Source organism: Primulina huaijiensis, chromosome 2, assembly GCF_012295235.1.
Source record: "Primulina huaijiensis isolate GDHJ02 chromosome 2, ASM1229523v2, whole genome shotgun sequence".
In the NCBI taxonomy this organism is placed as follows: Eukaryota; Viridiplantae; Streptophyta; class Magnoliopsida; order Lamiales; family Gesneriaceae; genus Primulina; species Primulina huaijiensis.
The window spans coordinates 24,993,609-25,005,860 of NC_133307.1; the positions used below are offsets into that span (position 1 = coordinate 24,993,609).

General features: G+C 34.9%; 1 protein-coding gene across 11 annotated transcripts; it reads right to left on the reverse strand.

Moving 5' to 3' along the window:
- Nucleotides 1–7,222: 7,222 nt before the first annotated feature.
- LOC140970891 (chloroplastic group IIA intron splicing facilitator CRS1, chloroplastic) lies at nt 7,223–12,242 on the reverse strand. Of its 11 annotated transcripts, none has more exons than XR_012174206.1 (10): nt 11,174–12,242; nt 10,442–10,922; nt 9,839–9,969; nt 9,399–9,749; nt 9,165–9,321; nt 8,413–8,702; nt 8,251–8,310; nt 8,040–8,116; nt 7,779–7,845; nt 7,223–7,465 (listed from the first exon to the last, which is right to left on the reverse strand). XR_012174206.1 is itself a non-coding variant. In XM_073432852.1 (9 exons), exons 1-8 carry the CDS (start codon nt 12,089–12,091, stop codon nt 8,075–8,077), a joined length of 2,430 nt encoding a protein of 809 aa, XP_073288953.1. In that variant the 5' UTR covers nt 12,092–12,242; the 3' UTR covers nt 7,651–7,790; nt 8,040–8,074. The 11 variants fall into 11 exon arrangements, 5 of the variants coding, with proteins under 5 accessions (XP_073288953.1, XP_073288954.1, XP_073288952.1 ...); XR_012174207.1 differs by having other exon boundaries at nt 7,223–7,479; XR_012174204.1 differs by having other exon boundaries at nt 7,779–7,872.
- Between the last annotated feature and the right edge of the window lie 10 nt (nt 12,243–12,252).

Consider the following 12,252-nt stretch of genomic DNA (forward strand, 5'->3'; position numbering starts at 1 on the left):
AAATATACCCCAATCTAAAGCCCAAATAGAAAAATAAATATTATTGCAGGCCAAACACTATTTGGGCTTCCGAATAGCCACTTCCAAGCCCAAAAAGCTCTCCCATCTCTAATCCATAGCTACACCTCCATTATCATCAATCCAATCCGGAGCCGTTACTCTACTAACCCAGTGAAATGAAACCAGAACCCAATTTACATCAACAAGACGGATTCAGCAACCCCTCTCTGGAAGTGGAAGGCCATCGATCTCCAGCAGAGAAAGCTCGAAATCAAGCTATCAACGGTGACTGGATTCTTCAGCGAAAGAGGGAGGAAGCTCAACGACGGCGTATTGGGTCCCCGGAGTAGGCGCTGGACTAAGTTCTGAGTGAGTGAAGTGATGATAAATATATAATTGCTTTCGTTTTACGTGTATTGTTTTATTTTCTAAATTACATAATTGAATTTTGTTGTTGTATATTATTTATTTAGCTGATAAAGACACTAAATACATTGACGTCACATAACTAATAATTTAAAACAAAACAAAAAAGTGTAAAAAAAAAAATCAATAATACAAAGAGAAAACTTTACAATTGTTGTGAAAAAGTAAAAATTTACGGTAAAAAGTAAAAATCTCAAACTCTTAAAATTATCACACTACACACTTTATAATATTTTTCTCTCAACTCAATTGTGATTTTCTTCACAAATGAGAGATCTATTTATAGAAAAATTTTACAAATAATCCAAAAATAAAATACATCATTACCTACATCATCACAAACTAATTTTCAATATTCAACACCTAATTTTACCTAATTTTCAACATTCAACATTCACATTTTCAATACAAATATTTTTCACATTTTTAAATAATTTTTCAACACTCCCCCTTGTGATGATGATCATAATGATTGTCTTCATTACGTGTTTTTATACTGCCTCGTTAAAAACCTTACTAGGAAAAACCCATTGGGATAAAAACCATAGTAAGGGAAAAAGAGTGCAGTCACGTAAACTCCCCCTCATGTTGACACGAACAATTCTTCACAGATTTCGTAGATTGCGCATCCCAATATTATATATATGCTTTCTGAATATTGTCGTAGGAAGTGCCTTTGTGAAGAGATCTGATGAGTTTTCACTTGATTGAATGTGACGAACATCAATACATTTATTCTTCTCAAGCTCCTTGGTGAATGCGAAGAACTTAGGAGGAATATGTTTAGTTCTGTCGCTTTTTATGTATCCTTCTTTCATTTGAGCAACACATGCAGCATTATCTTCATATAGTATCACAGGCTTCTCGTCGAATGATAATCCGCATGAGATTTGGATATGTTGAGTCATTGATTTTAACCACACACATTCACGGCTTGCTTCATGTAGTGCAATAATCTCGGCATGATTTGATGAAGTTGTTACAAGTGTTTGTTTCTGTGAACGCCAAGAAATTGCAGTGCCTCCACGAGTAAATACATATCCAGTTTGAGAACGTGCTTTGTGTGGATCAGATAAGTATCCAGCATCGGCATAACCAATTATACTTGGATTAGCATCTTTTGAATACAAAAGTCCCAAGTCTGTCGTTCCTCGTAGATAACGGAATATATGTTTAATTCCGTTCCAATGTCTCTTTGTTGGATATGTGCTAAATCTTGCCAATAAATTTACGGCAAAAGATATATCAGGCCTTGTACAATTTGTAAGATACATAAGGGCACCGATAGCACTTAGATATGGTACTTCTGGACCAAGAATATCTTCATCATCTTCACATGGACGGAATGGATCCTTTTCTATGTTTAATGATCTAACAACCATTGGAGTACTTAAAGGATTTGATTTGTCCATATTAAAACGTTTAAGGATCTTTTCTGTATAATTTGTCTGGTGAACAAATATTCCACATTCTTTTTGTTCAATTTGTAAACCCAGACAATACTTGGTTTTTCCAAGATCCTTCATTTCAAATTCTTCTTTCAAGTATGACACAACTTCTTGAATTTCCTTATTTGTTCCAATGATGTTTAAATCATCAACATATACAGCAATAATTACGCATCCGGATGTTGTTTTCTTAATGAAAACACAAGGGCATATTGAATTATTTACATATCCCTTTTTCATCAAGTGATCACTTAGCCTATTATACCACTTTCGGCCAGATTGCTTTAACCCATATAATGATCTTTGTAACTTTACAGAATAACATTATCTGGGTTTTGAACTTTGTGTTTCAGGCATCTTAAATCCTTCAGGGATTTTCATATATATATTACTATCAAGTGATCCATATAAGTAAGCTGTAACAACATCCATAAGACGCATTTCTAAATTTTCAGATACTGCCAAGCTAATCAAATACCGAAACGTAATTGTATCCATCACAGGAGAATACGTTTCTTCATAATCAATTCCAGGCCTTTGAGAAAAATCTTGTGCAACAAGTCGAGCTTTATATCTTTCTATTTCATTTTTCTCATTTCGCTTTCGAATAAAAACCCATTTGTATCCAACAGGTTTTACACCTTCAGGTGTAAGGACTATAGGTCCAAAAACATCACGTTTATTTAGCGAATCTAATTCAACCTGGATGGCATCTTTCCATTTTATCCAATCCTGCCGATTTTTACATTCACCAAAAGATTTTGGTTCATGATCTTCATTATCATTTATGATGTCGATTGCCACATTATAAGAAAATATATCATCAATTTCTTCTATATCTTTTCGGTTCCATATTTTTCCAGTATTAATATAATTGATAGAGATTTCATGATTCTCGTCAGTTTGTGGTTCTGACAGAACATTTTCATCATCATGTGTTTCTTCAGGAACATCATTCTCTATTTTGTGATCATTATGTGTTTCTTCAGGAACATCATTCTCTATTTTGTGATCATTGTGTTTCTCTATGAATTTTCTTTTTCGAGGATTTTTATCCTTGGAACCAACTGGCCTTCCACGCTTCAGGCGTTTAATGACATCATGACTATCTTCAATTTGTTTCTTCGGAATTTCAATTCGAGCAGGGGCATTTGCAGCATGTATATATGATTTAGTTACCCCTTTTGTGTCTGCAAATGCATCTGGTATTTGATTTGCTATTCTTTGCAAGTGCACAATTTGCTGTACATCTTTTTCACATTGTTTTGTTCTTGGATCCAGATGTAACAATGATGATACATACCATGTAATTTCTTTTTCGGTATGTTTCTGTTCTCCCCCTAACATTGGGAAGATTTCCTCATTAAAATGACAATCAGCAAAACGTGCTGTGAACACGTCGCCTGTCTGTGGTTCAAGATATCGAATGATCGATGGACTATCATAACCAATATAAATTCCAATCTTTCTTTGAGGTCCCATTTTCTTTCGTTGAGGTGGTGCAATAGGCACATACACCATACATCCAAAAATTCTCAGATGAGAAATGTCTGGTTCTTTACCAAATGCAAGCTGCAATGGGGAGTATTTATGATATGCACTTGGTCTGATGCGAATTAATGAAGCAGCATGTAAAATTGCATGTCCCCATATAGAAATAGGGAGCTTTGTTTTCATAATCATTGGTCTAGCAATCATTTGCAGACGTTTAATCAATGATTCAGCCAATCCATTTTGAGTATGTACATGAGCAACAGGATGCTCAACAATGATTCCCATAGACATACAATAATCATTGAAAGTCTGGGAAGTAAATTCACCAGCATTATCAAGTCTAATTTTCTTGATTGTATAATCGGGAAATTGATTCCTCAATTTTATTATTTGAGCAAGTAATCTTGCAAATGCAACATTTCGAGTTGACAATAAACATACATGTGACCATCTGCTGGAGGCATCAATCAATACCATAAAGTATCTGAATGGTCCACATGGTGGATGGATTGGTCCACAAATATCACCCTGAATACGTTCAAGAAACATTGGTGATTCAGTTTGGATTTTGGCTGGTGATGGTCTTATAATAAGTTTTCCAAGAGAACATGCTTTACATTGAAACTTATTATTCTGAAAGATCTTCTGGTCTTTCAATGGATGACCATGTGTATTTTCTATAATTCTTCGCATCATTGTTGAACCAGGATGTCCTAATCGATCATGCCAATTGGTTAATATTGAAGAATTATCAATTACCATGTTTGATTCAATGGGACGTATATGTGTATAATGCAATCCAGTAGGGAGCATTGGTAGTTTTTCAATCACATATTTCTTTCCTGATTTATATGTGGTAAGACACATATATTTCTCATTCCCTTCATTCATTGTTTGAGTATCATACCCATGGGAATATATATCATTAAAACTCAACAAATTTCTTTTCGATTGTGGTGAATATAAAGCATCATTGATCAAAAATTTTGTACCATTAGGTAACAAAAATTGTGCTTTACCACATCCTTTAATCAAGTCTACAGGACCTGATATTGTATTCACCGTTGTTTTTGTTGGTTTTAGTTCCAAGAAATATCTTTTATCTCGGAGGATAGTGTGCGTTGTACCACTATCGGGTATGCAAACTTCAGCTTTGCTCATAGCATTTTCCATATTTGAACTTCAAAAAATATGCAATGAAAAAAAATTAATGACAATACATATTTAAATATAACACATATCATAATTGTACAATAAAACATTATCATATAAATACATGAAAAATAAATTATTGTACATTTATATTCTACCACTATATTGTTCATTTTCAGAGAAATCATTGAGAAAATCTGCAGCATCAATATTGTTCATTTCTATCCCACCAACATATTGATCATTTCCAGAGAAATCATTCATAAAATCAGCAGCATCAAAATGAGTTGAATCACTCAAACGGTCACTTCGCTCAGTGAAGTTGGTCTCCTTTTCTTTCCCCTTTATCGATTCTTTATAAAGTTTGCAAAGATGCTCAGGGGCTCGACAAATACGAGACCAATGTCCTGGAGTACCGCATCTGAAACAAGAACTTTCAAATCTTTTCGAGTGATTTTCATTAACACTCATGTTTTCTTGATGCCTTTTCTGTGGATGGTTTGGGACGTTATTTTGAGATGAGTTATAGAAATAACTATCTCGATTATTTTCAAAACCACGGCCGCGTCCACGACCACGACCACTTCCTCGTCCACGTCCACGTCCACGACCTCGACCTCGACCTCGACCTCGACCAAAACCTTGTCTTTGAATTTGATTTTGGTTTCCAGGTTTAAATTCATTTTTACTTACAGCATTTACTTCTGGAAATGCTGTTGATCCAGTGGGTCGGGACTGATGATTTCTCATTAATAGCTCGTTGTTCTTTTCCGCCACAAGAAGACAGGCGATGAGTTCAGAATATCTCGCAAATCCACGCACTCTATATTGTTGCTGTAGTGTTATATTTGATGCGTGAAACGTGGAAAATGTTTTTTCAAGCATTTCCGATTCTGTAACCTCATGTCCACAAAATTTTAACTGCGAGATTATTCTATACATCGCTGAATTGTAATCACTGACTTTTTTAAAGTCTTGGAATCTTAACATATTCCATTCATCACGGGCGGTCGGAAGTATAACTTCCCTTATATGTTCAAATCTCTCTTTTAATCCTTTCCACAGAGCCATGGGATCTTTTTCGATGAGATATTCACATTTTAAACCTTCATCAAGGTGTCGTCGTAAAAATATTATAGCTTTTGCTTTTTCTTGTGATGAAGATATACCATTTTCTTTAATGGTCTCGCTTAGACCCAATGACTCAAGATGCATTTCTACATCAAGAGTCCATGGCATATAGTTTTTCCCAGTAATATCAAGAGCGATGAATTCGAGCTTTGCCAAGTTTGCCATGGTGGTACTAAAAATTACGATGCATTTTATTAGTTAATGAATATTGCAATACAAAGTAATGGATAAACAACAAGTACAAGTATTCGTAAAAATAAAGAAAACACACGAGGAGGATATTCTCCGATAAATACAAGACTGGTGAGTATGATAACCAAAATAATTAAAAATAACCTCGTGAAAGCCATCTTCTTTTTTTCTTCGAAAATTTGATGAAGAATAATTTTTAGAGAAGAAGAGAAAGTTGGAGTGATTGAATGTATTTGTGAGATTGTATTTATAGAGCAAAAACTAGCCGTTTTGTTACCGTTTATTACCGTTGGTGTATAAGAAAATAAATGTATGTATTTGTATAATTTTATGGTAATAATATGGTGTATATAATATTAGTCATATTTAAATAATTATGTATATCATATCACATTATTATAATTAGGTGTCATAAGTTATTTTGTTTAAAAACCTTATAGGCTTTTATACTTGTCGTATCCCTTACCGGGAGTGTGGGATGTCGTCTTAACATCCTCCCAGGATTTATAACAAGTTTTTGAAAAAATTATTTTTATTATTTCTAATAATAACATTATATTATATATTAAATATATAAACAATAAATAAATAACAGTAAAATAAATATTATTACTTTTGTTACTTTTTTCTTCTGTTCGGAACTTGGAAAAATATGGAGGACTTTTAGAGCTTCGTGCTGATAACGTGTTGTGAAAAAGTAAAAATTTACGGTAAAAAATAAAAATCTCAAACTCTTAAAATTATCACACTTTATAATATTTTTCTCTCAACTCAATTGTGATTTTCTTCACAAATGAGAGATCTATTTATAGAAAATTTTTACAAATAATCCAAAAATAAAATACATCATTACCTACATCATCACACACTAATTTTCAATATTCAACACCTAATTTTCAACATTCAACATTCACATTTTCAATACAAATATTTTTCACATTTTTAAATAATTTTTCAACAACAATAACTAATAACTTAAAAAACAAAAAATGGTAAAAAAAAAAATCATTAATACAAAGAGAAAACTTTACAATATTTTCAGTGAAAACGAGTCCACAAAGCTCAAACTCAATACTATATGTGCAGTAACCAACCAAGTCTATAAATTAATATCAAATTCACTACATTTTACTTAGTTAAACAAACGCATCACGTACTACATACGATCCAATGATATCGTATTCGATGTAAATATTAAAAAAAAACTTAACAACATGATTAATAATATTTAAAAAAAATTAATATCATTATCTACATAATATATATATAAATCCATGGAGAATATCTTTAACTATTATGAATATATAAAAAATTTATTATTATTATTATTATTATTATTATTATTATTATTATATAAACGAGCAAGGCGATCAGTATGAACAGAACAAATAGAACTTATGACTCAGAAAAATAATTTAGATAAACTCCTATCCAAGATGGAAAGTAGAAAATTAGAGAAAATATCTGTATAGATCTCGCTTGCTTTATTTAGATGGTCTTGGATTGCTCAAGCTACTGATTAGTCATTCATCACTCTATCCCTTTCTGGAAGTGAATCGCCCTGTTTTGAGTGTATATCAAGGCTTCAAGCTCGTACATGAGGGCCGCGGTGTCCCATTATCCTACAAAAGCTCCACTGTCATCTCGGAAGTGTTTCTTTGATAACTTTAGGTTGGAGGGCAGATTTTTGTTTTTTAAATTTTATAGGGGTAAGAGCAAATATTAACAAGAAAAGTGAAAAAAATATATAATTATTTTTTGGCTAGTCAATAAAAATTAAAAAATTGAGGCGGGCTGCCGCACTCATCTGCACCCTCCATTCGCTCCGTCCCCGCGTAGATACCTGAAGGGCATCTTGTATGATCAGTTCAAAAAGGCCAGACGCTTTCTAGCAAACCATTTGACAAAGAATCTGAACATAGCATGTCTTCGTACCTTTATGCGAACCTGCTTGGTAGTACCAGAGAAGTGGTCATAGATTGGGTTAATGTCATTTCCATATCTTGATTAAAAGATACGAATCAAGTAGCTGTTGAGCATGAGCTCATATTTTGATGGATGAAGTATATAGCGTTGTGGGAGTTTTAAATTACCTAAATATGCCTCTAAAATAAAATGGAAAGTTTTTTTAGAAAAGTGCTGGTTTGAACCTTAAGTGTGTTCACAGATTATGTTTATACATAAATACGGTCAGACCTTGTCATGTTCTGCATGACATCACATTGAACCATCTATTTGCTCATGTAATCGAACATTCTCTTCCGCAATTCATCCTGCGATGTTTGAAGGTTCATTTTAATCCCGATCAAACAATGATAATGGAAACAAACTTCATCAGAAGGAATTCAAGAAATTTATGCCACAGTTGCAAAAGTACAAGTTTCATCCAATAGACAATATTATTTACCAGTTGGAGTTCTAGATCACAAATCTTCTGCTCTCTTTGCTTGGCAAAGAACTTCAGCGACTGTTGCAGCGAAAAAAACGAAGATTAAAAATTTGGACACAAGCACAACAGTAAAAGTACGTATATCTCAACTTGAATAGGAAATTGACCAAGTACACTTACTCCAATCCTTTGCATTTCAATTGATCTTGAAAATGCATCACGATTAGTCAGCAAATTTTGAGGCATGGATCTTGGGCGTTTATAGTTTTTCCCACGATAAACTATTATTGCATGCCCTATTTTAATTTTGACTACGGATACCAGGATTCCTCCACTTTCTGTTTCGAGGAATTTTGCGGTATCAATGACCTGTGAAAACTTTTTCTGCATCGTAATCACTTTCACAATTTCTCTATGCTTCCAGTGTTGATGCATGCCTTCTATGACGCCATTAAAAACTCCGCGTCTTCCTGAAACCAAAAAAATTAATACATCAATTCTGGAAAGCATATGTGAGTGTAAGATGAATTGCACCAGTACCATCACTATAGTTTTTAGTGTAACATATAAAGCTCAATCTTACAATTATATCAAAGTCAAGATCTCTTGTTTGATTCACATTAATTACAAATGGGTAAAAACTATCGGAAGGAACATTCTTGGCGATAACAACTACCCTTGTGTCCTAAGTGTTTACCTACATGGTATAACAACTTGCACATTATACTTACATCACCATAAGGTTCAAAATATTTCAATTACTTTGTTACCCTCAGTTATAAAATTGTCTTTCTATCAGCTTTATCTTTTGGTTCGACAAGCTCTTAGTCTGACAAATATACCATAATGACTAATTAAATAAATATGTTCTCGACTACAAAAAAACAACACCAAAGTAGAAATTCAAACAAAAGTACTTTTTTTGTGTTTACCGAGGACTAAACTGCTATCCAATTTCAATCCCATCATACGCAGGCATTCTCGCTCCTCTTGGGATATAATTTCTTGGTCTGGATCTTTCTCGGAGCGTCTCCATGCATGGTTTAGTTTATCTAATGTGTAAGCTGATCTCTCTATCTTCTTCTTAAGCTGACATATAGCAGTTAACATATAAATGCCGGCCTTTTATTAGACAAACACTGTAGAAAAAAACAATATAACTTTACAATAAAATGCCTCCGCTGCTGATATCTGATTTCCCTTTCCAGGGTCTCTTGTTCTGCTTCCAGTTGAACTTCAATTTCACTCTTCCCCTTTGGCAGGTTCCTGCCTACTGATTGAATATTATGGAACTCTGATAAAGTGCCAATGATGCCAGAATCAATTGCATGTTCATGGGTGATAGAAAAGGTTTCGCTTGCTTTTAGCCTTGCAGTTTCTTCATGAACATGGCAACTCGTGAGCTCCGTTTCTCGCTCAGCAACAAGGTTTGCAACTTTTGAGGGAAGAAAATCCTTCCCTCTATAAAAAATTATGAAGAACTTATTTCGCAATAAAAGAGTTCCTCCAGTGAGAATCTGTATCAGCATCGACGTGATTATAAATGCCAATATTATATTGGATTCTGAAAGATACAAGTTACAAATCATGAACATGACGCACTTGCCTTGAGCTCATGTGCCATTTGCTCGTTGTCGGTGTTTGGAATCCCCCACTTTAGAGCAATCTTTGCTATATGGCATTTTTCCCACAATTTAAGAATGGCTGTAGCTAGTCCTTGCAGCTTCCTATTTCTTCCTAAAAACTCAAAACAGAAATTCAGTCAAAACTATAGGACTGTGCGTATATAATGTGACATACTAAATGCTGCAAGTGATAATGATGATGAAACTCAAACCGTTAAAACTATAAAACAGTTCAATATCATCTTTCATTGTTGTGCCATACTGACAGCCACACTGAACAACAGGACAACTATTATTACACTCCTTGAAAACCACAGAGCAGTTCAAACATCATGTTTTCATCGTTGTGCCATATAGGCAGCTACATTGAACAAGAGGACAGTTATTACTACACTCCAAGAACTGCATAATTGTTTCCAAACACAGTTTTCCTGATGTCCGTCCTACTGTGAAACAAAAACTCTAAAGACTGAAATGGAACTTTCAACTGAAAAAACTGAGTTTGTAGTGCAGATTAACGATGAAATCTGATCAAAAGGTGATGGAATTCAAAGTGTACAACAGTGCAGAGGAAACATGCGTACCAAGAACAAAATGAGTCGGTAAAGGGCGAGCAATCTTCCGCAAATATGTAAGTTCAGAGTCAGTCAGCTGTGATCTAGTATGAGGAGGACAAAGCCTAAACGGCGTCTTAAATCCAGGACTATGTTCCGGAAGCAAATCTGCATCCACTGGCAAAGGCTTTGGCATCCACCAATCGACAAACCGGGGTCCTAACTCATCCAATAACCTGTCGGATTCTCTTTCATAAAGTGGTGCGATACATTGAATTTCCCATTTACCATCTTTTCCGTGGCTCATTTCGCCTGGACTACTATCTACAAAATTTAATTGATCAATGGTTGTGCTCTTTTCATAATTCATAGACGAGGAAGAACGTTGCCGATCACAATTAGGGTTTTGATAAATCTTCGGATGATGCCTCGACCTTGAGACATAGTTGCAACCTCTATAAACCGCAAGAAAGTCTTTTTTACTCCATACTACAACACCTCCAGTCTTCAGCTGCTCAGCATTATTAAGAATATACATCAGCATTTCAAAGTAGAATGATATCGAAAAAACTGTTATGAATAAATGTACATGAAAAATGTCCCAAACCCCGGGGGAAATTGCAGCTGCATCATATATTTGTCAACACTTGCATATAATGAAGGCAAAACAATCAACTACTCGAAAAACCAGGAATAATTCAACAAACAATAGCATATACATTCCTTATAATAAAGGAACTTTGCACTTAATATGAAGCTGACCTCGACTATTTCTCGAGCTCTATCCAAGTTTCGACACAAAGGAAGATCAAATTTAAGCAAAGCAAGCTCATCACTTCTCCAAATAAGAATAACTTGATTAACAACAGCCTCAGTAACCCCTGCCTTTTTAACCTTCACCCATGTTTTCATTATCGCTGCCTCACTTCTCAATCTTCTTAGCAACTCTCCATCAAGGCTCGATTCAGCAGCTGTCGCCACTTTCTCCTTCTTTACCCTCGTAGTTACCATTCTTTCCTCTCTCTCCCAAGGTAATTTTTTCGATTTTACTCCCTTCTCAACATCTTCCAGTGGAATGCCAAATTCAACAGTTTTGAATGGTTCCTGAACCACCTCGAAAGTTCTCCCTACTTCAGCATCATTTTCATAACCCCCATCCCCCCAGAATTCATTTGGTGGAAATATATACTTAAAATTTTCTGGTTCCTTTTGAATTTCCTCTACATCTTGCGATTCTTGGAGCTTCTCAATCCCTTTATAGATTCTCTTCATTGCCACCTTGCCTCTCCCACCACCCACTTTTCCGGACAAAGCTATGTCAGGATGATCCCCAAATCTGTCCAAGGTGTGATCTTTATTACTTTTTGGCCTTCTAAATCGCAAAATCTCCTCGGGTTTAACAAGGAGAGGTCCATTCATCCATGGCGCAGTGTGCGTTTTCATTGGTGAACCTGAATCCGAGATGGGTTCTGAAGATTTTGGATAAAATTTTTGGCTTCCACATTCAGCGCTTCTGCTTTCCAATTTTGTGCTGCTACTGGCATTAATCCGAGGGCCAGAAAAGGTGATTCCCGGAGATTTAGCTGGATTAAACAAGAGAAAAGAATGTAAAACAAGTGTGGAATTATGGGGACAAGAAGCGACTCTGTTAGAAGCAGAAAAGGGGAGAGGAGGAGACATGGGATGGGATACTCGAATGGTGGAAGAATTGTAGACTTATCTGTTGAAAGATTTTCTTCTCAGTTTCTTGTTGTTGTAGGAGTTGATATGTTTGTGGAAGCTGTGCAGCTAGACAGCCAAGAGCCATTCACAATTTGGCAAAATGTGAAATGGCTTGAACA

What these genes read in the sequence shown, in the direction of transcription:
- LOC140970891 (XM_073432852.1), bottom strand. Translation starts at nt 12,091, where the DNA reads ATGTCTCCTCCTCTCCCCTTTTCTGCTTCTAACAGAGTCGCTTCTTGT. An exon ending in GGATAGCAGTTTAGTCCTCG is followed by an intron (nt 8,703 to 9,164) that starts GTAAACACAAAA and finishes TTTTGGTTTCAG; the next exon opens with GAAGACGCGGAGTTTTTAAT. An exon ending in TTGAAATGCAAAGGATTGGA is followed by an intron (nt 8,311 to 8,412) that starts GTAAGTGTACTT and finishes TCGCTGCAACAG; the next exon opens with TCGCTGAAGTTCTTTGCCAA.